Below are 22,749 nucleotides of genomic sequence, written 5' to 3'. Positions count from 1 at the left end.
TTGGGAAGTGGTATTTCTAGGCTTTGGAGTCAGGCTGGAGCTTGAATTCCAACATTGCCATTTATTGGGCAAGAAACTGCATCATTGTATTTTGCTTCAGTTTGCTCGTCTGTAAAATGGAAATAATAAAATCTGCTTCATGGGGTTATTATGAGACTTGAATAATGTATGTTAGCTTTTACTGAGTTCTGTTTCGAGTGTGAGAGGGAGAATATATGCTTGGTCCCTCCATCTTGGTTTTATTTTCCTATCTGCCCCCCATGTTCTGCACCCCCCATACCCCATGATCCTTTGAGTGCTTATTAGGAAAAAAAAAAAATGACAGCATGACTCACCTAGGACCAGAGAAGGAAATGGCCCTTGACCATTGCTGGTTTGTGAGCCATCCACTCTTTTTTTTTGAATTTTGAAAATACTATATATTTATTGTGATTGAGTTATATGTACATTTACAAAGAGATAACCAGCCAGATTACAGGCTACAGAATCCTGGCAACAGCCCAGAAATCCCCTGGGAACAACTGAACATTCAGTGGAACATCTCGCCTGTGACTGCTAGACAGCCACTCAATTTAGTGCATATGTGTGTGCAAAATTTATGGAAAAAGCTGCACTCAGCCAATATGCAACAGATGGGCCATCCACTCTTAACTTCTGGCTATTGTAATTAGGCCTTTGAACTGTTGAAAATACCCAGGCCTATTTAACATTGGCATTTCCTTGCTCTCACCGCAGTGAATAGCCACGTGGCCTTCTTTAGGCCTGGTCTTCAGCAAGGCGGGGGTTGCCCTTGCAGAGTGAGTGACATAGAATTTCCATGCTGGGGAGAACCCACCCACCCCAGGCTGGGGTCTACAAGTCTGTCTGGGTGGTGATCTGATCTGAGCAGCAGACAGAAAGACAGAGACAGGGCAGGCTGTGGAAGTAGCTGTCTTGTCCAGATTGAAAGAAACCCAAGGTAGGTCCTTTGTCTTGCCACCTTCTGAAGAAGGCCTGGCTATATCTGTAGCTAAACACCGCTGGGAGAAATGTTGCGATTGCTGGAAGTTGTGGTCTCCTGCAAAAGCAAGAAGGACCATTATTCTCCCTCTAACCCCTACTCTTGGCTGCACCGCAGCTGCCATCAGGGCCTGCTTGACTGCACTCGCTCCCAGTCAGCTGAAGCCCCAGAAGCCCCACCCCACCCCTGTGCGGTTCTCCATCCGAGAAGGAGCCGCTACATGCCCGGTCCGCCTGCCCATCAGCCGTGCAAGCCCTGACAGACTTCCTTCCCTACGGAACTACATGCCACGGATTACTAACCAAGGTGTGGCTGGGGCCTTCCCCAGTGATGATTTATCTGTTTGAAATTTATGATGCAGAAGGCAAGCTGCCTGTCTTGAGGGATCCAGCACTTCTCACCTTCGTTCTGTGTTTCAATCCATGTCCCTTGAGATGCTACTGTGTGATTTCTGGATTTGACAGGATTTTACTCGTTTGTATTCTTAACATTGGGATACAATTGAAAACTAAATTTTCCCTAAGCAGTGCCTTAAAAGATTCTGGCATTCCCTCTGGCCCAGTAGATAGTTAATCCTCTTCCTACCACTATGTACCTGAGGACCAGTGTGCATGTCCACACTCCTGGCTTTCTGGCATCTCACTGCTTTTTGCCCCGATGTTAATCTAACATTGCAGCTTGGCAGTTGACCCCCCAGGCAAGGTAATGCTTTCGTAATTGGGTGGCGCTATCGAGGTGTGTCTCAGAAACTTCGCTTTGCTGTCCTCAGCCTCACAAAGCTGACTTCTTTGTCCTTGTCTGGCTCCAAGCTCTCCAACTCAAAGCATAGAGACACTGTTTTTGTGGAAAACCCTTAAGAAGAAAGTGCAGCCTGGCCTCACCACTGAGGACTTGACTCAAATCCTTGACGTGAGGTAACCTCTCTGCCCAGGCACAGCCCACCTGACACCCTGGGCGGGAGAGAGAGAAATGGAATGGCCCTCTCTTAAGCATCTACAGCTTTCAAGAAACTCAGGGTCTTCAGGGGTCTTGAATCAAATCTGTGGTTACGCTTGTAATAGTCAGATAATAAAGTCTCCCCTTCAGAAGTGGCTCCAGCCAGAGCTTTGCCTTCACGTGAATTCTGGTTGGTTCCACGTGACAGAGCATCAGCGCCATGCTGAGCATGTGGGCATCACTGGAGACAGGATTTTCAGAGAGAGAGACTGTTCCTCTCCCCTTCCCCTCCTTTGCTTCAGTCTACAAGGCCAGCTCTAGACCTGGCTTAGTTTGTCTTGGCAGATGCCTGTTTAATGTTTTTCCTGTAGAAACCTCTCTGCTTGGGGAGCTGAGCCTTCCCGGCAATGAGCTGGGACTGAAGGCGAGTCCATCGCATCCAAAGTGGCCCCACCAACTTCCGCCCATTTTTGTGATAAGTTGAGTGTTTCCATCTGCAGGCAGGCAGCCTGCCGTGGCAGTGGCCCAATCCTGACCAACAGGATACAGCCGAAGGAAATGTGCTGGTGATGGGCTTTCTCCAGGGCTCTCCTGGGTGTGTGGGTAGAACAACCCACACCAGGCATTTGTGCCACGGGTGGGCTGTCCCCCACACGGCACTGGGTTCCGTGACTTCCACTAAGTCTTGGGTTACTGCCACTCTCGATCCACGCCCCCAACCGTGTCTGTCAAACGACAGTAATTTTATTCTGGAGCTTGGAGGTATCTCAACAAAAGTTCCAGAATTGCTGCTTTCTTGGCAACCTGCAGTGACTCACATGTGCCTCAGAAAACCTCGTTTGACCATCAGCTTGAAGCTTTCAGGAGGGCTTCCTAGGCACACCAGTGGCTTCTGAAGCAGCAGGGTTGTCTGCCCACAATTTCGTGAGCCTGTTATGAGAATTCAATGAGACCTTTCACTGAAGTGCTTAGTGTGATACCTAAGATTATTCTCCTAGACTGAATTTTGTTCATTCCACATGCCCAGTATTTGACCCATTGCCTGGTACATAATAAATGCTTGATAAGTTATTTGTGGAATAAATAAATGAACTATACGGTAATTCTCTTTTGTCTTAAGATTAGGAGCAACAAGGCAGATTTAAGGTTTTTTTTTAAATTCAGCATTGGTGCCTCCACATGCACACCTTTCTGCTTGTTCCATATCAACCTTTATTGCAGCTCTAGCCCCTTTATTTAGCTCCTCCACTGGCCTCCCTTTCTTTTTTTTTTTTTTTTTTTTTTTTTGCGGTACGCGGGCCTCTCACTGTTGTGGCCTCTCCCGTTGCGGAGCACAGGCTCCGGACGCGCAGACTCAGCGGCCATGGCTCACGGGCCCAGCCGCTCCGCGGCATGTGGGATCTTCACGGACCGGGGCACGAACCCGTGTCCCCTGCATCGGCAGGCGGACTCAACCACTGCGCCACCAGGGAAGCCCAACAATGGCCTCCCTTTCTTATATCGAGTCCACACATTGAAATTGAAATTAACTGTGGACTTGAACAGGTTTGGAGTCTGGGGGTTAATGCACTACAGGTGATGGTGGCTTTGAAACCCTAAACTGGACTGAAGAAAAACTGACCACTGGGCAGTTAACCGATTAGAAAGGAGAGAGAGAGGGAGAGAGTGTGTGTGTCTGTCTGTCTGTCATCAGTGTTTGAGCACCTGTTGTGGGCAGGGCACTGACTATTGCAGGTGCTGGGAACACAGTGGTAAATAAGACAGTGAGAGCACAGAATAGGGCAGATGTCTCGGCTGGATGCGGGTGTGGTGGAGGAAAGCTTCCTTGAACCAAAGTCTGAAGTCTGAATGGGGCTTACTGGGCAGGAGTGGGGAGGGGGTGATCCAGGGAGCAGCTTTGCCAGGATCCAGGTTGGAGGAGGGTGCTGAAATGGCCGGCAGGGAGCCCCGGGCGCCTCAGGCCACAGTGAGGTTTCATTTTTAAGTGGGTACCCTGCTCATGAAGTGAGATGTCATTAGGGCGTTATAACTCCTGGGGCAGCCCCAGGTCTGAGAGGACAGAAGATTTGGGAGGCTTTGTTTTGCTAATCTGCCTCCCCAGCTGCCCCCTACTTTTAAGATCCAGGATTACATCATCCAACAGAAAACATAAGTCTGTAGCATTCTTTTCCCCGGAGCGGGGAGAGGCTACCCTTTGCCCTCTGTTTCTGCTTTCTCTGTGCCTAATGCTCCCAGAACTGGGGAGAAAAGGCGACATTGAGGTTTGGCAGAATCCAGCTGCTGGAAGCTACGTTGCTTTGTCTCAAGTTGGACGCCGGACCTTTGAGTGCACTTGGTGGGGCTGGTTCCAGGAAGGGTTGATGAAGCATTGTTGGCTGTAAATAAACCTCCATTCTCCCCACCAGAAGCTGCTACTCCTCTGCTGAGTAAATCCTCCCAGCTCACATGGCAGCTTGTCCCGCTTCTCGGAGCCATATTGTTTTTCCTTCCTTCCTCTGCTCCAGTCATAGTTTTGCCGGTGGCCGGACTTTTATATTCTCTGCAGGGGGAACCACATTTCAGATTCTGTAATTCCTGAGGACAAGGCCCCTGCCATGGCCGTTAGATTCTTCCACATCTCAGCCACAGTTGATTAAGAAGTCAGCGGTGTTGGGTTCAGACCACAGTCCTCCAGGGACGACCCTCAGCCTGCAGCAGCCACTCGTGCCCTGGTCGGTGGGACTGAAGTGAAGCCCAGGGAGGTTGGAGGGGTGCAGACAGTCTGAAGAAGAGGCCTCAGAGCTCTCTTTCCTCCCCTCCCTTTCCCGCCTTCTCACTAGGCTTCTTAGGAAGATGTGGATTTTGTTTTGCTTTGTTTTTCATTGTGTCTTAATTGGACTTGAACTAGAGAGCAGAAACGGTTTACCTGGTGTTTTCTCCTAGGAACTGCTATGTGAGATGCTCTTCTAGGCAAGAAAAGCGCTCAGCCTGCTGTGTCTGAGGGGCATGTGCTGTCACGTCCAGGTCTGGCCAGGTCTCTGGGCTGTGGGCTTCATGCCTCCCGGCTGACGCAGACATCCAGCTGTCTGGTAAATAGATCTCCAGGCTGAGTTCATTTCTTTGAAGAACTGAATATCCACCAGGAGGCCAGGGAGGGTGGATTCACGCAAGTCAGGGCAGGTGTCCTGTGTGCCTTCGGAAACACCGCTTTGGGGGAAGAAAGGGAACAGTGGGTTCTTGTTGCTTTTTACTTGTATCTGCTTTGCTGCTCCCTTTCTGCCTTTTTAAGGACATACTGAGACTCTCTATAGCAGGTTTTGTAAAACCAGTTTCTTGAACTACTGGCAGTTTAATGGTGTGAACCTTCCATCTCCTTAGCGCTGTCCTTTTAAATACTTCATCCGTTGTTTTTTCTGACACCATGGCTGGCTTCCGAAATAACTATCATGGGGTACATTGTTCATTTTTGTGCTGAATTCCTGGTATCCGAGGCATGACTGTCTCTCTGGGTCTTTGTCTTGAATGTGGACCCCCCTCTCCTCCCCGCAAGGCTGCTTTCATTGGATGAAACTTGCCTCAATGGACAGTTGAGCATAAATGGTTCTAAAAAGCATCTTTGGGGTATTGGACCCCTGTCTTCAGTGGTCTCACTGGGCACCCCGACTCTCCTTCCTTGCTGGGGTTTCTTCAGCATCACTTGAAGTCCTGCACCCACCTCCATTCCAAGAGCATGTGTGATGCTGTGGCTCAGGCCCTTTGTTGTGGGGCAGAACCAAGCCCTTCTTCTCAGGGTCAGGGCAGGGGGTCGGGAGGTTAGGCTGCTTTAGGATCCGGAAGTACCGTGTCGTCGGCTTTCTTCTTCCGGGCACCTTGGTACCACACCACGTGCCCAGGAGCTCAGCAGGCCCACAACCAGCTTGTTCACGTCAGAGGGCAGAGGAATTCCATTCTAAAGCGTCACAAGATGTGGCCACCGGGAGTCACAGAGTCCCATTGTTTGATTCTCCAGGGCCTTAGGAGTCACACGGGTACATGTGACACGAATGGGGGATCTGAACAATGACAGATTCCAAAGTCTTTCCAGGAGACCTTTGTGCAGAATTGTAGGGCTTCCAGTCTGTGGAGGCTCATTTATACGTTTAGCTTTCAGGAGAATCTTCTCACAGTTGGGTCCATGGTCCATTGGTCGATACTTTGCTTGGGGATAGTGTGGAGCTTGATTCGCTGCTGGGAAGGTGGGGGTGGGACTTCTCTCTGTGATTGCTGGGTTTGGGATTGAATAAGAGGCCATAGCTCCAGGGGACTTGGGGTGCACTCTGGGCACTACCCGCCCCCTTCTGTCCGTGTGTGTGTGTGTGTGTGTGTGTGTGTGTGTCTGTGTGTGTGTGTGCGCGCACCCTGTGAGGGCAGAAAACCAGAGACTAGACTAGTTGGCAGATTGAAACCAACTACCCAGTTAATTTTTTTTGTTTTGTGGCATGTGTAGAAAGATAAACTTGGGGGGAAATGAGGAGCCAAGCCAGAAAAGGAAAGACTGAAAGAAGTGGAGAGAACTTCCTGTTTGTGACTTTGCCCGATCATTTCTTTTTCTCCCAGAGACGTGACTAAACAGACCTCAGCTAAGCCAGGCCAGGGGCTTGTGAGACGCAGGAATACCCACCTCTCCCCACCCTTCCCCCTCCCTTCGCTGGGGCACAGGAGAGCCCCAGGGAGCCTCACACCCTTTCATCTCTCCGAGGAGCCCCTGGTGTGAACAAGTACTTTCCCCTTTGAAGAGAAGCTGCCTGTTTGGCAACTAACTTCCTGTGCCTCTGGAGCAGATGTGGCTGAATTCCCACGTGGATATCTTGCCTCTTTCTTCGCTGCTCTGCATTTTGGCCACGAAAAGGGCTGGGGCAGTGCTTTGGGAAAGAGCTCTCGGGGGCCTTTGAAGAATTAACGGGTCAGTCCTGTACGACCAGCCAAATGGCCCAGGAGGGGAGGAAGGATGTACCCAGCTGATGCTTTCCCACAATTAGCACCCAGAAACCTGCCCCCTAGAGGGGAAATGTAAGGAACTTTTACAGTCCAACGTTTTGTTACTGCCCTGCTCTTTAACATTGGTTCTTCCAGAGTCACAGCTACAAAGGGACGGTTGTGGGACCCGTGGAGACCGGCTCTCTCTGGAGAGCAGCTGATGGATAACCAGCCTGAATTTGGCACGGCAGCCCTTGGGTGCGCCTCCGCTTTGCCCACCTGATCATCAGGGGGCGGGTGGCTGGAGGAGATGTTTGCTAAGCAGCCTGGCCTGGGCATTATGCCCATCCAGGTCGAATGAATAACTGCAGTGTGCCGAAGAATGGGGGGGTTTTGGCCTGTCCCAGAGCCAGGAGGGACTTTTTGGAGAAGGGGGCTAAGAACTGCTGCTCTGGTCTTGGTGTGGAGCCTGGGGTGGGGGGGTGGTCTTCCTCCCCCTTCCCTTTTGAGACGTCACCTCAGTGTAACATTGCTTCGTGTCAGCGGAGCGCACAGAGCTCCACGGCCGTTTCCATGTGCCCATCTGGTCCAGAGTTTTTACTGTCTTATCTCCTCCCTCACCAGCCAGAGGCGGGGGGCGTGGGGGGGGCGTGAGATCCAACAATCTCACGAGCACAGCTTCTGCCACTGTGATCATTACCGTCTTATGGCACTTGAGACCCCTGACCTAACTGTGTTTGAGGGGCTTGGTTTCCCCAGAAATGGGGAAAACAGGTACATTCCTGCCATTGTGCATTTGGGGCAGAAAGGCCTTCCTCCCCAAGGTGCCCGGGTGTGTGACCACGGCTGGGACGGTGCCTTCTCCGGGCTGATTTGGTTTAGATGAAGCATTTGCTCTGAGCAGTGAAATCCAGAGCAAGTCCAGAGCAGTCCAATGAGAAACCTCTGCTCCTAGGGCTCTGCACGCCACCAGAACTGAAGGACGTGTGGGAGTGGGTGCTGGGGACGGGGGTTTGCAGGAAGGGTCAGAGAAAGCTTTTCTTTGGCGAGGCTGTGAGCCAACGTAAGGAGAGCTGACAGGTGGGCCAGCGAGAGCCAGAGGGAGGCTGCCTCCAAGCGAGGCCTTCTTGGGGCCAGTGCCGTGACTTGTTGAAGGCCCGCTGCCTGCCTGCCCCCGGGTTCCATGAGCTGCCCCCTTGCAATAAAGCCTCTCTTTGCTGAAACTGAGAGTACGAAAAATCTCTTGGGAGCAGACAGTCTTTTGCGTTTTGGTCTTGCGATTCGCGTGTTGTAAAGTAGCCACCTCTTGCTTCCTGGGCACCAGCTGGAGGCGCTGGTGTTCTGGGGCCGCTGGCCGGGCCCGGGGAGGGCAGCGAGCAGGGTCCAGGTGGGCAGCTGTCTCATGGCTGGTGTTTGCTCTCCTCAGCGTTAGGGGTACTGGTCACTGCTGGAGGCCGTGGAGGAGAGACTGAAGCAGGTATCTGGAGCATCCCTGCTGCTCTGATGAAGGAAGAAGGGGTATTCGGAGGTGCAGGGGTCCCAGGATCCCCCAGAGTGTCCGCTCACTCTCGGGGCTCTTTACGGTGCTTTCGCCTTTTCTCCTTCCTTAAAACTCCTGAGTGGTGTCAGTGAGGAGAGTGACTGCGGGTCAGGAGGCCCGGGCTTACTCCCTGTGTTTCTGTTGTTCTGTTGCAGGATAACCCAGACGTAGAAAAGCGAGACCCCCAGGAATTAGTTGGTGAGTATCCTGGTGGTGGGGGGAGCCTCACCCAGAGCCAACTGGCTTCCAGCCACGCAGGCGGCTTCTCTCTGCTTCGGCCAAGGCAGCTGCTCTGCCGCTCTCACAGGGCCTTTGGCATTTTCTAAGATGTCTGGATAAGGCACCCAGGGAACAATTCTTCTTTGACAGTCAGATTCATGGTGCGTTTCACTGGGCTTTGGTCAGTGGCCAGCGTTGTCAAGAGGGATTCAGGGCCCCCTTCAGCTGGGAGCTCGTTCCCCTCGTGCCCTGCGTCTGTCCTCCGGCCTTGTACCCCCGCAGCCCCCTCCGCTGGCATATTCACGGGCTCAAGGAGCAAACATGTGGCCTCTGCTGGCACCCTGCTCTGTCCCCAGGAGGGAACACGCCTCACAGCCCTGGGGTCTGGGGCCCTTTGTGTGACTGGCCAGGGCGGTTACAGTTCTGGAAAATGACACACGTGTCATCCCAGTTCCGTGTCATCCCAGTTCCGTGTTAACCTCAGCCTCTTAATCCTTTTAGGAAGCCTCTCGGCTCCTTCAGTTTGGCCGCGGACTTTGCGAGGGCTCTCCCAGTGCCTGGCCCGGCCTCACGGCGGGGGGATTGACCCTCCCTCTCTGTAGCGACTGTGCGCGTCTCTCTCTGTCTCTCTCCGCTTGCTCCACTTGTCTTCACAAAGCGGGTTCCTGCTTCTCAGGCGGCCTGCAGAGCCCGCTTCTCTGCTTCCAGACGGAGCCTTTGAGACGTGCTTACTCTGCCCTGGGAAGCCCCGGACTCCGCCTGGAAATGCTGCTTCCTGCAGCCCCTCCAACCTGACCTTTCTCCGGATAGGATCCCTTCACCGGTGATGGGAGATAGGGACCCATTCTGGTTTTCCGGACTGAAAGAACTGAAAATTGTTCATTATATTTGTCTTCTGAGGAAGGACTGGGTAGCAGCGTGACCACACTGAGCAACCCACGTGCTCAGTGGGATCCTGCCTTTATCCCCGAGCTTTCTGATGAGTGGGGTATGAGTCTTTCCTACCCTATAAAAACCCAAATTTTCCTAAAACCTTAGAGTTTGCTCTTGCAAAATGATGCTGTAGGGGTGGCCCAGTCGGCTTCACAGGCAGAGAGAACAGAGCACAGCCTCACCAGGCAGCCCGTGGCCTTCCCCGAGTGGGTGATGGACTGGAGCCTCGGCCTTCTCTCGCCTCCGGTCCCTGCTGTTCACCCCCAGGACGCTGGGGGTGGGGGCGTGGGGTCAGAGGCACCTGCCCAGGAGCCCAGCAAGGCAGAGCCCTCCACTCCTGCTGGCAGCGCTTGGCGAGCGGTGGAATGCATGTGGGCACCAGCCATGTCAGCCCGACTTCTTCCACAACCAGCTTTCACTTTTCCTCTCCTTGTCACTTTTTGAAAATAGCTTTGTTGAGGGGTAACTTGCATAGAGTAAGATTCGTCAGCTTTTAGTGTTAACTCCCACCACAGTCGTGACGTAGAACATTTCCGTGACTCCAGAGTGTTCCTCTGTAGCCCGCCCCTTGCAGACATTTCCTCCCTCAGCCTCAGGCAAGCAGTGATCTACTTTCTTCACTGTAGTTTTGTCTTTTTTAGGATTTCTTATAAATCAGGATTTGTTGGCCTCGGCACGATTGACATTTCAGGCTGGATAATTCTTTGCAGTGGGGGCCTGGCCTGTGCACTGTACAGTGTTTTAGCAGCATCCCTGGTCTCTGCCCACTAGGTGCCAATCGCAACCCCCTCGTCCTGCCAGATAAGACAACGAAAAATGTTTCCAGACACTGCCAGATGTTGCCTTGGGGGGCAGAACTGCCCCAGTTGAGAACCATTGATACAAAGGGAATCACAGTTTGTTGGGGGTTTTTCTGTTGCTTTTTTGTTTGTTTACTTGTTTTTTCGTCTAGTTTCTTAAACTTCCCATAGTGTTTTTTTTTTTTTTTAATAAAGTTCTTAGACTTTTTTTTTTTTAAAGAACTTCACATTACCTTTTATTTATTTATTTATTTATTTATTTTTGGCTGTGTTTTGGGTCTTCATTTCTGTGCGAGGGCTTTCTCCAGTTGCGGCGAGCGGGGGCCACTCTTCATCGCGGTGCACGGGCCTCACTGTCGCGGCCTCTCGTTGCGGAGCACAGGCTCCAGACGCGCAGGCTCAGTAGTTGTGGCTCACGGGCCCAGTTGCTCCGCAGCATGTGGGATCCTCCCAGACCAGGGCTCGAACCCATGTCCCCTGCATTGGCAGGCAGACTCCCAACCACTGCACCACCAGGGAGGCTCTCAGCTCCTTTTTTTTTTTTTTTTTCCCCCCAGCTCCTTTTATTCATGCCTCTGGATGTAGGACTTGGGTTGCTCTGCTGGTGTGGGCAGCGTTTTCATATGTATAGACAGCCCCAGGTTTAATGGAGCAAAGGAAAGCAGAGAAGCTGGCCCAGAGCTCCCCAGCGCTGTAGCTGCCTGACAGAGCTGAGCGTGGGCGTCCTGCCGTCCCCTCCAGTTGCCCCACCGGTGCCCCGTGGGTGGGCCTGGAACAGTGGCCCTGGGTGGTAAGCCAGTTGGGTCTCTAGTGAGCCAGAGAGACACTCTGCTGCCTCCTGCTTCCAGCCCCACAACACCTGCCAGGCATCCCTTCACTCCTGCCATTACAGAAGCCCAGCTGACTAGCTGCTCCTTTGCAGATTTATACCTGGCAACTATGGATACCAGCATTGTTTTGGGACTTGGGCACGCACCTGGGGTGAATCATGCTGACGGCAGGCTTCTCAGATCCTGAGTATGGCTGCCTGCCTAGAACACCCCAAGCAGACCTGGAGCAGCCACAGACACGAGCTGCCCCCATGTGCCTGGATACACATCTCAATGTGTTCCCAGGGAAAATGGTTTGAGGCTGGCTGCTCAACAGCCATATATGTGGGTCTGATGTCTTCTGCTTTCGATTCATTTCGAGACTCAGGGAAGACAGAATCACAGAAAGATTGCTCCTGAAATCTGTGAGGTAAACTTTTATCGAGTTTCCTGAATGTATCCCTTCATTTGCCAGCTACTCCCGAGGAATTTTCTCATTCCTAGCCCAGTTCCAAGCCCACGAGCTCAGGAGGGGCTCTCCCTCTCCCTGTCACACTGTATACCATTTGAGCCCAAGTGTGGCTGGGTTGCTAATGGCAACAGTGCCACACCCTGTTTTTCCAAAAGGCTTTCCTGGCAAATGCCAGAGGGCACTCTTTATCTCTCTGTCACATGCACACATACACTCTCCACCCCAGGGAAGCCTTAACCCTCTTTGCCGTGGGCCCAAAGCCTGCCCCAGCCCTCCCTGCTTTTGTTGCTGATGCTTAGGAAATGCGAGAACCAGCACACCCCAGCACACCCCAGCTGATTCCACTCTCAGCTGGCCTCTGCAGCCTGCTTGAGCCTCAGGCTTAGACCTCCTGCCTCTCCCAGAGCTGGGAGGAAGGAGGAAGTCAGGATGAGATTGAACTCCTGCCAGATCTGGGTGTCCCTTGCTTCAGGAGACAGGAGACGGAGGGTGCTGGGCAAAGAACAGCACATGGTTCTGTGGTGAAAACTGCTCCCAGGCTGCACTGGTGTGTCAGTCCACAGCAGGATATGTCACCCAGTCTCTGTCCTCTTCCCTTCACCCAAAATGGCAGATCTAGTGCTCTCTTCACTGGGGCACGTCCAGTGAGAATCAACCGACAGTGAGAATCGGCACGTGTGTCCAGGTTAGGAGACTGTCCCTGGGCTTGGGCCCCAGCCTCGGTGTTTACGGTGTGTGCAGGCTCCTTTGGCAGCAGCTGAGACTAGTGAAGCTCGAAGCAGAAATCAAAGCACCTTATCTGCTAAGAAAATAATAACCCAGCCTTGGGAGAGAAAGGGAAGACTCGCTAGGCCATCCCCAGGCAGTCCAGGCAGCCACTTGGGGCTAAGAAGTCCCGCCTGGGGCCAGGCACACGGCGGGTACCCAGTAAGTAGTTGCCGGGTGTCACTGGTGCTGGATTGTGCATTCTTTGCCTTCATCCTGCCCCACCCCGCTCCGCCTGCTGTTTGCTCACTATAGTCCTTTTCATGAGAGAACGTTTTAAAAGCACATACAGAATCTTACAACAAAGAGCGCATTGTCTGAGTGATCCAGAGCACAACTCTGCAGTCGCAAGGGTGGCCAGAGGCAGCACGAAGGGGAGTAGAGAGAGGGAAGCTTGGGTGGGCAGGGGCAGATCTCCAAGGGAATCGCCCCCTGGGAGTTGTGGTTCTTCGCTTCAGAATCAGACCTTTTGTTCCCAAGAACGAAGTGGACCAGGAGCGGGTTGATTGGTTTACTGTCAAAGGGCCGTGGACTACCCAGGTGGCGCAGTGGTTAAGAATTTGCCTGCCAGTGCAGCGGACACGGGTTCGAGCCCTGGTCCAGGAAGATCCCCCATGCCACAGAGCAGCTAAGCCCGTGCGCCACAACTACTGAGCCCGTGCGCCTAGAGCCCGAGCTCCGCAACAAGAGAAGCCACCACAGTGAGAAGCCTGCGCACCGGGACGAAGAGTAGCCGCTGCTCGCCACAACTAGAGAAAGCCCCGCGCCCAGCAACGAAGACCCATTGCAGCCAAAAATTAATTAATTAATTAATTAATTTTAAAAGACATTGAAGGGCCCTAAGCTAATAACCAACCGGTCCTTTTGTAAATGTCATTTATGCACGAGGCAGTATTGAGTGCTTTGAGTCCCGAAGCCTAGGGAACCCTGAGCTGCTCCTGTAGCCTGGGTAGGAGAGCCTGAGGTGAGAAGGATGGCACCAAGCAACTCTGAGTTTCTGGAATTCTGGGACGGTGTTTCAGGGGCAGAGCCCCTGGGGGGCTGGAGCTGGTCACGTTATGAGCCAGCGGTGTGCACATTCTTCCCAGCCTCAAGTTCAGCGACTTCACATTGGTAGCTTGACATTAGCCATGGGGAGAATTTACACCACAGAAATGGGCAGATGCTGCAGGCGTGGCTGTGCCCCTCCCCGCCTCCCAGCCGGGTGTTAAACATCCACCAGCGCACCCCAGGACATAGCCTTTCGTGGGTGAACTGCTGTGATGTGGCCACACGCCATCTTTATGCTCGTGCCCTCTGCCTGACCTTCTCTTCCCCTGGGTTGGCACGTGCCGGCTCCTTCTGGTCATTTGATCTCAACTCACATGTACCCTCTTGGAGTGCTACTCCAAACACCCTGTTCTACTGTTTCATAGTGTGTATCCCTCCTCGAAAATGTTTTATCAGCCTTTTTTTGGGGGGTGGTTATTGTCCATGTCTGTCCCCCACCCACAGGATTCTTCTCTGTTCTTTCCCCAGCCTCCTTTTCTGAAAGAGTCCGGAACATGTCACCTGATGAAATCAAGATCCCGCCGGAGCCCCCCGGCAGGTGCTCAAATCACTTACAGGTAAGCACAGCGCTCGGCTGCTGAGGCCCATGTAGCCTAGGAGGCTTGGGACAGGTGTCTGGCCCAGTCTGACTTTAAGAGGCTTCTGGACGGCCCGAGTGGGAAGGAGCCTGCAGTCCTGGTGACCTCCCTTAGGCTGCTCTCAGGAATTTGCTCTGTACCCAACGCCACCCTCTGCTGCTTCAGCCGGGGCCCCTAGCTGCCCTAAGTGATGTCCTAACCAGAGAAAACAACATGCCTCTTCTGGGCAACCCTGAGCCAGTGGGACCATCTCGGAAGGAACTTTGTTAAGAAACTGAGGGATTGTCAGAATGTAAAATAAACAAATAGAAGTGCAAAAGCACAAGCACGGATATGCATAAACTTCAGTCCTCGATTTCCTAAAATGCCAGTTCACTGGCTTCTTGCTTGACAAAACCTGGTGCAGACCTGACCTGAGGAGATGGAACGTTGAGTGCGGTCACTCCCTTGGGAGCAGGACCTCAGGGGACAGCGGGATTACACCTCCTGGTCAGCCTCGGTGGTTGTTTCTCCCTGTCCCTCTGCACGTTCCGCTGTGAAGGAGACTTTGTGACAGGGCAGACGTGCACGGCTGCCCCCAGGGTGGTGCCCGGTCCACCTGCTCTACCTTTGATCCTGTAGGTTCTACTGGTGCCTCTGGCCACACCCCAGGCCCCCGCAGCACGCTGGCGGACGGGTGACTAAAGGGACCTGGGGCTGGGGATGCCGCTCACTGTGTCTTCTCCTCCCGGAAGTCTCCTGCCTTTGCTGAGGTCGTCCCCCCCCACCACCACCTACCACCCGCCCAACATCGAGTCACCCCTGCGCCAGGCAACAGTCCACAGCCTGTAAGAACTCTCCAGCAGTCCACCAGGCGGAGACAGGCGGCCCAGCCTTCAAGACCAGCGTATTGCTCCTTTTTCGATCCTCCTACTGGTAGAAACCATGACACTGAGCAAACGTTTTAGTTCACCTGAAACAGGAGGACCCGTCTGACGGCCCAGGAGACACAAAACAGTCTTCTGTAAAATACAGATCTTCCTCCATCTGCCGAGCCTTCTGGATAGGCTGCCCTCCGTCACCCTTAAAGAGAGAACGTGGAGGCGTGTTGCACCCGGCTTCTCTCTTCCTTGGTAAATGTGTCACGAACTTCTCTCTGCAATTCAGTGCTTCCTCCAGCCATTCTTGGCTTCCGACAGAGGGAGTGGGTCACCTCTCCTATGTGCCCAAAGGGCCTCGCTCAGGCCCTCCCAGCCTGCCCACCTCCTCTTGCAGGTGAAGAGTGCCCCAAATGTTTTCCTTCTGGACAGTCTGTGTTTAGCTGCCGCTAGTGGGGGAGGCGGCCGAGTGACCCTTACCTGGGCCAACGCCAGCCTTCCTGGGTAAGACTTCTCCTCCTCAGAGATGGCTCTGCCCTGAGACTTGGGTTCCTGGGGCCTCTTCACGCGCCAGACAGCCCTGATGCCATCTGTTGTGGACCTCATCTCTGTGGGCCTGGAGACACTTGTGGCACTGGCCCAGCTCACTGCCAGGTGGTTCTTCTGTTTCCCATTGAGCCAGGGCAGGGGCCTGGAGGGGAGTTTGGATGAAAAATGACCTCTTGACCCCTGACGGTACCTCTTGATAAAGTGGTGAGACCGGCCATCTGTGAGCCGCCCCTCAAAGGACACTGGGGAGGCTGTGACACCTCTACTCCTGTCTCCCTAGATCTCCTGCTGAGCTCTCCTCCCCTGGGAAAGTTAAAAACCAGCCTTCAACCCCTGCCCATCAACACTAAAGCCTGAAACACCTCTTCAAGTGGTTCAGGAACTGATTAACCAAGTGGGGATTTGTTCACTGTCTTCTCTGTGGCTTCTCTGCCTTGACCTTATTCTTCCCTCTACTAACCACCCAAAGCGGGTCAGAAGAGAGCAAAGCAAAAGCAGACTGGTCTCCGTCTATCTTATCTGTGCTCGGTGCTGGTCACAGGCTGGGTGGTGGAAGACCGTATGGCCAGAGCAGAGCTTCCCGTGGCTCTGTGGCTCTCCTGGGTCCTCATGTCCACACAGCATGTGTGACCACAGACTGGGATCATGAGGCGGTGGGGTTCTGTCATAGTCATCCTTCTGTTTCTCTTCCACAGGACAAGATCCAGAAGCTTTATGAGCGGAAGATCAAGGAGGGAATGGATATGAACTACATTATCCAAAGGAAGAAGGAATTTCGGAATCCCAGGTGAGTTTCCCATGAGCCTACAGGGTCAGTTGGGTGGTTGATGTTGGACTGGGGACGGGGGTGCCTCCATGGAAGTGGCAGGGAGAGGCCCAGCTCAGATCACACCTGAGCCCAAAAGGGCCATCACCCAGACTGCATTACCCTCGCCGAGGCTTACCGTTTACCGTTGAAGAGCCAGATTGAACACATAAAGCAGAGCGGAAGCCGAGAGACCTGGGCTGGGCGGGGGCGCCTGGCTGGGTTCTCATTCCCACTCTGCTCCTAAAGCATGTGACCTCTCAAGGCCTCAGTGTCCGCTGCTGTTCGATGAGAGGATTGGACCAGATGATCAGCCCAGGTCCTTCCACCTCTAGAAAGTGGTTGATTCTGTGCGCAGGTGAGAGGTTTGAGAAACAGAACTGTGTCTGGGTCTTACTCTGTCCAGTGCTCAAGCAAGTGACACACCCAGGAAAGAGCCTTGTGTGCGGATGGCCGAGACCTGCCTTGGCCCCTATGGGCCTAAGTGGGGTGGCCCTGACCAAACCACGCACACTTAAGGTCAGATGTCCGGTTAAGAACAGAAACTGCAGCCCTCACCTCGACACCATATTCTTCCTGGCCACTGGCCCCAGTCCATCTCTCTGGGAGACTGGAGGGCCAGAAGTGACTTTTAATGTCAAGCCAGTGGACATTTCCCCTTCCATCCAGAAGCTTGCTTAGAACAGTTAGGTCGGATTTAAATGCTTCACCTGAGCCCAGGCACCAAATGGTTCTGATCTCTTGAAATCTGGTGCCACACAGGGCCCCGGGTCTCAGGCCTGCTCAGCGCCTTGTGGTTTTCCTCTTTCAGCATCTATGAGAAGCTCATCCAGTTCTGTGCGATTGATGAGCTCGGCACCAACTACCCGAAGGTATGTCCCACCCGCAGAGGCTGAGGGTGAGAGAGGGTACTCGGGGCCCTGTGGTCATCCCGCTGGATCCAGCCTGGCACCGCTGAAAGGTCCACACTGCAGCACTGCCAGCTGAGGAGCGCAGTCCCCGTCTCTCTTGTTTGAGTCCCGGGGCCTCTGATTGGCTAGGGCCTGAGCATGGACTCGCTGTGCCCTGTAGAACAGCCTGTGAACAAATGCATCTTTGCCCTCATAATCCTAAGGAGGACTGGCTGGAGACCAGGGATAACAGCTGAGCCCCTGTGCCCTTGAAGGCAGGAGACTCCAGGCCAGGAAGATCCATGGAAAGACTCAGGGAAGGCACTTTAACCTTTACTGCAGCTTTAACCTTTTCTTTTTCAGGATATGTTTGATCCCCATGGCTGGTCCGAAGACTCCTACTATGAGGCATTAGGTGCGTAGCTGTCCGTCTGCCTGCTCACCCATCCCGTCTGTCTATCCATCCAGTCATCAGGCAGCACAGATTTCAGGGTCTCCTCCATGTCTGGCCATGTCTGAGGAGCTGGGGTATACAGCCTTGAAAGGTCCAGACCCCATCCCTGACTTATGAGGCTTACAGTACAGCAAAGAAGACAGGATTAAAGGAGTGATCCAGCGATGACAGGTGTGGGGATGGTGGGCGTGCAGGCAGGGCCACCTAATTGGGCCAGGGGTGGGGCGGCCTCGCTGAGGAAACCGGGTCCGAGGCGAGGTTTGAAAGTGCACAGATACTGGCCGAGCAGGTGTAGACGGTGTCCCAGGCAGGGGCCAGCGGGAGTGCAGCAATCTTGGAAGGGGCACATCTGGGAGAACTGGGAGGAATTTCAAAGGGCCCATTTCCTCGGATGCCTGGTCCCAAACCAGCAGCCTATGAACCAGTTCTGGCCTGTAGGTGTGTTTTGTTTGGCCCATACGAGTTTTGTCTTGCTTTAATTTGAATTAGTTGACAACGTTTTATCTAAAAGTCTAGGGACTTCCCTGGCGGTCCAGTGGTTAAGACTCCGAGCTTCCAATGCAGGGGGCGTGGGTTCGATCCCTGGTCAGGGAACGAAGGTCCCACGGGCTGCGTGGCACGGTAAATAAATACATACATATATACATTAAAAAATACATTAAAGGACTTCCCTGGTGGCGCGGTGGTTAAGCATCCACCTGCCAATGCAGGGGACACGGGTTCGAGCCCTGGTCCGGGAAGATCCCACATGCCGCGGAGCAACTAAGCCTGTGCGCCACAACTACCGAGCCTGTGCTCTAGAGCCCACGAGCCACAACTCCTGAGGCCCCCACGCCTAGAGCCCATGCTCTGCAACAAGAGAAGCCACCGCAATGAGAAGCCCGCGCACCACAACAAAGAGTAGCCCCTGCTCGCCGCAACTAGAGAAAGCCCGTGCGCAGCAACAAAGAACCAAAGCAGCCAAAAATACATTAAAAATAAATAAATAAATTTATTTTAAAAAATACATTAAGGGGCTTCCCTGGTGGCGCAGTGGTTGAGAGTCCGCCTGCCGATGCAGGGGACACGGGTTTGTGCCCCGGTCTGGGAAGATCCCACATGCCGCGGAGCAGCTGGGCCCGTGAGCCATGGCCACTGAGCCTGTGCATCCGGAGCCTGTGCTCCGCAACGGGAGAGGCCACAACAGTGAGAGGCCTGCGTACAGGAAAAAAAAAATGCATACATTAAAAAATAAAAATCCAAGGTTCCGGCTGCTCTTGGTCACTGAGAAGGTAGTCACACTAGGCCAGCATTCCCAGCCAGCCGAAGCTGGGAACAGCTGACCCCTCCAGACGGCAGTGCACAGCCCCAGCCTCGGGGCCTTTAAGTTTGAGGCCCCTGCTTCACGCTGGCTGAGCGCTGGCACTTGATTCTGCCCATCACAAAGGGATGCTTCAAACAAGAACCCCGGGGAAGCAGCAAGTGCTAGTCCTTCGGCCTGAAGTATCTCCTCGTGTGGGAGTTGTTTTGGCTGCTTGTGTAACTGCCCGTCTTGTGTTCGTAGCCAAAGCCCAGAAGATTGAAATGGATAAATTGGAAAAGGCCAAAAAGGAGCGAACCAAAGTAAGTGGTGGACGGCAGTCCTGATGAAGAGGGCAGCTGTTTGGAGCGCACGGGTCCTGCTGGCTCAGCCCTGGAACGTCCAGGCTGCTCTCCCCACAACCACTGGTTCATCGCCTGATGATGCTCTGAGCAGCCTTAGGTGTGCCCTGTGCCGGATTTTAAGCCTCCCTAACTCAGCTTGAAGACGCTTTCTGGTTGCTTCTGTTTGGTTTCTTGACATCTTATATTTGCTGCATTACATCCCTTCTACACACACGCACACACACACGCACCCCGTTACAGCCATAGAGCCCTGGGGGTTTCTCCCTTTGTCGTCATAGGTGTTCTCCTTGGCCTGAACGGAGGCAGATATTTCCTTCCCAGAGCGCTGTGGTCTGTGCCTTTCTTGGCTTCCAGAGCTGACCTCTGCAGCCTGCCTTAGTGCTTCCCTGTAGGTCCCACGTCTGATGGCCCGGCGACCCCTCCTTTTAGGATCCTGAGCACGCTCTTCCCAAGCAGCACCGCCTCCCGTGGAGTGTGAGGGCCTGGGCCTGAGGTGGGGCGGCAGGCAGGGGTGCCCGAGCGCAGAGACACAGTGGTGCCGGGAGGGGTCCGATGTCTGTTGGGGAAGCTCTTCAGGGGACTAAACCCCCTTCGAGCGCTTCCCCGCACCTCTCCCAGCCCCGGACGGTCAGAGCAGAGCTGATTCTCAGTGCCTCCTGGGTGTGGTGTCAATGGGAGCAGACAGCTGGCAGAACGATGTGGAGACACGGCTTTACACGGGTTTTAACGCTTGTCCCTCTCGCCCTCCAGATAGAGTTTGTGACGGGCACCAAGAAAGGGACCACGACCAACGCCGCGGCCGCCACCACTGCCACGGCCAGCACAGCTGTTGCAGGTAGACGGCGGCTCCGCTTCCCGGCCACTCCACAGACGGAGCGAGGGCTTCCCTCTCTTGTTTTGGGGAACAGAGCCTGGCGTCGCTGTGGTTTGTGCTGAGCCCGCTTTGGAGCCTGGGGTGGGGTCCCGGTTCACTGGCTGCCCCTTGGCTTTCTGAGGCTAAGGGCCTTGCAGTTTCTGCCCCCTGAGCTCTGACTGCCGGCCTACTGGAGAGGGAGTGTTGCTTTGTGGTTGGTGTTGATCCTGGCTTCTCTCTTGCCTTACCCCCAGACGCCCAGAAGAGAAAGAGCAAGTGGGACTCAGCCATCCCAGTGACGACGATAGCCCAGCCCACCATCCTCACCACTACGGCCACCCTGCCCGCTGTCGTCACAGTGACCACCAGTGCCAGTGGCTCTAAGACCACCGTTATCTCTGCCGTGGGCACCATCGTGAAAAAGGCCAAGCAGTGACCTGAGGGACCAGCTCGGGGTGGCTCGGACATTCTCCTTTCCGTCAAGGGGAGGAGCCACTCTGGGACTTGACGAGACTGTGCAGCCCGGTGACCTGTGCCCACTGGGAGGCGCCACTTTGTATATTTCAGGACTGGGACCTGCTCCCCGGGTGCCACCCCGAGAGGAGACTCCATGCGGCCTTCCAGCTGGAAGAGACGTTGCTGCAGCAGAGTGGGGCACTGTGGACGCTGTCCTCCACGCTGTGGGGTCTGCCGCCCTATTAAAAGCGCTGTATCCTTACATCTCAGCATCTCGGATGCACTGGCCTCTTCTACAGTCTGTTTTCAGGCAGACGTGAAAGCTCAAGTGTCCTCCCCATCTTCTTGGTTGGGATTGTCAGGGTTGACAGTGGGATGAACAGAGCCTGTGGTGCCGCTCAGAGAAGGTGGCCCAGAAAGTCACTGTCGTCATTCCCATGGGCGGGCAGGGTCCAGAGAGCAGGGGAGGCCCCAGTTCCCACTGTCCCTGCCCTGACCCTGCAGCTCAGCCAGTCCTCAGGCAGGAGCCCAGACCTCTACTCCCTTGGGGGCAGTTGAGCCCTCCTCGGACCACTTCTTGGACACACCCCAGCTTTTGAAGTCAAGCCAGTGACCAGGAGGGCTGGGGTTGAGCCCCAGCCCATGCAGGGAGGGGGCGAGGTGTGGGCAGGCCCAGTGTGGGGAGATGAGTCACCTCCTGGCATGGCTGGGCAGCCGCTCATTGTTTACGTGAAACCCGGCTCCTGGGAGGCTCCCGCCACCCCACCCTTCCTGTCCGGGTTATCTCTGCTCCACAGCAGCACCTGGGCAGCGCCAGTGGCCGCCAGGCTCCTTTTGGGGCCAAAACAGATTTCCCCGCCGCTGCCAGGCCTGGAGTCTGAGGCCGGAGAGAACGGGTCTGCCTTTCCTGCTCTCTGGCAGGTCTCCTCCAGCGGGAGGGCTGCGCGTTCAGAGAAGGAAGCGGGGCTGTGAAGAGCAGGGTTGCTTCCCTGGGGCGGGCAGGGGGTTAGAAAGGTGGTCCCAAGGTTGTGCCCGATACTGACGCATGACCAGAGGGGTGTGACAACCCTGCCCTGTGGTCCCCAAAATAGAGATCGAGTTACACTCGCCCCCTCCCCACAAACACGCACTCGGCACCAGAAGAGGTCGGTTCTCCCCCTCCCCTCCTTTGTGACGACTTCGCCACCCTGGGGAGAGGGGCTGCTGCCCCCTGAGTCAGAAGGGGCTTCCTGCCGTGCAGCCTCCTCCGACAGGGGCCCCTCATTCCACAAGGGCCCTGTGGAGCTTGTGTGGGCGGCAGCGTGGGACCATGGGGACAGCAGGAGCGGGGTCAGCACCTCTGCTCTGGATCCCAGTTTAAAACGAGTTTGAGTCGTGTCTTGGGCCCTTATTTCTGTAAGCCTTCTTTGTCAGATCACGGTAATAAAGCTTCTTAAGGTGGTTGTGGAGAATCAATGAGATGATTTATGCAAAAGTTTTATTAACTGTAAAGTACTCTACACATGTCTGTTGTTGGCCAATCCAGTTCCTTCTTGTTTTAGACCAAGGAGGGAAGCAAACTCCCGAGATGATAAAACTGGCCAGGGTCCTGGCCTTTGACTGTGCTCTGGGCACCCCCATCCCTGGCCGTCAAGCTGTCCGGTTGGATCAGTAATGACTGTTTCCCCTGCGGGGCCCAGCCGCTGGGGCCCTGGGGAATGAACACAGGCTGGGGGTTGGGCAGCCCAGAGTTGGCAGTTCCGCTTACAAGCCTTGTGAGTGGGGTGAAGGTCTTTAATACCGCTGAATTTCAGTTTATTCTCCTGTAAAACAGGATTGGTGCCTGCCCACCTTAGTTCCACTGAGGATGCCACAGGGGCGGATTATCAGCCTTCTCTGGAGGCCGGGTGTGCCCAGCACGCGGGTCCAAAGTCCTCTGTCCCTGCTCGCAAAGCGCCTGTCCAAGCTGAACCCTACTCCCACACACCCATACATCCCCTGCCCTCTTCCTATGGTCCTCATCTTGGGTGATGGCATCATGATCGTCCAGGGCTCACGGCTGCACCCTGGACCCCCGTGCTCTACCCCACAACCAATGGGTCACTTCAGAGACCCCTCCCCCACCATTGTTATTGCTGCCTCAGTTCACTGATCGCTTCGGCCTCATCTGCTGCCTTTCTCACTCTCCCACTCCCTTCCAAGCTCCAGTCCAGCTCTGGGGAGCA

At 54.4% G+C, this 22,749-nt stretch overlaps 1 protein-coding gene across 1 annotated transcript in view; it reads left to right on the top strand.

Annotated features, from left to right (window-relative positions):
* SAP30BP (SAP30 binding protein) overlaps positions 1-21,985 on the top strand; it is a 33,950-nt gene extending 11,965 nt beyond the window's left edge. The window contains exons 4-11 of the mRNA XM_082603476.1: positions 8,567-8,609; positions 13,928-14,016; positions 16,139-16,230; positions 17,060-17,120; positions 17,502-17,553; positions 19,136-19,194; positions 19,987-20,071; positions 20,344-21,985. Coding sequence (XP_082459602.1) covers positions 8,567-8,609; positions 13,928-14,016; positions 16,139-16,230; positions 17,060-17,120; positions 17,502-17,553; positions 19,136-19,194; positions 19,987-20,071; positions 20,344-20,525 — 663 coding nt within the window. The 3' untranslated portion in view covers positions 20,526-21,985. The remainder of the gene's footprint in view (positions 1-8,566; positions 8,610-13,927; positions 14,017-16,138; positions 16,231-17,059; positions 17,121-17,501; positions 17,554-19,135; positions 19,195-19,986; positions 20,072-20,343) is intronic.
* The last annotated feature ends 764 nt before the right edge of the window (positions 21,986-22,749 follow it).

This window comes from Mesoplodon mirus (assembly GCF_964341445.2).
Source record: "Mesoplodon mirus genome assembly, chromosome: 18".
Classification (NCBI taxonomy): Eukaryota; Metazoa; Chordata; class Mammalia; order Artiodactyla; family Ziphiidae; genus Mesoplodon; species Mesoplodon mirus.
Note: the sequence above shows the minus strand (reverse complement) of the source record. Positions and strands in the feature narration are given on the sequence as shown.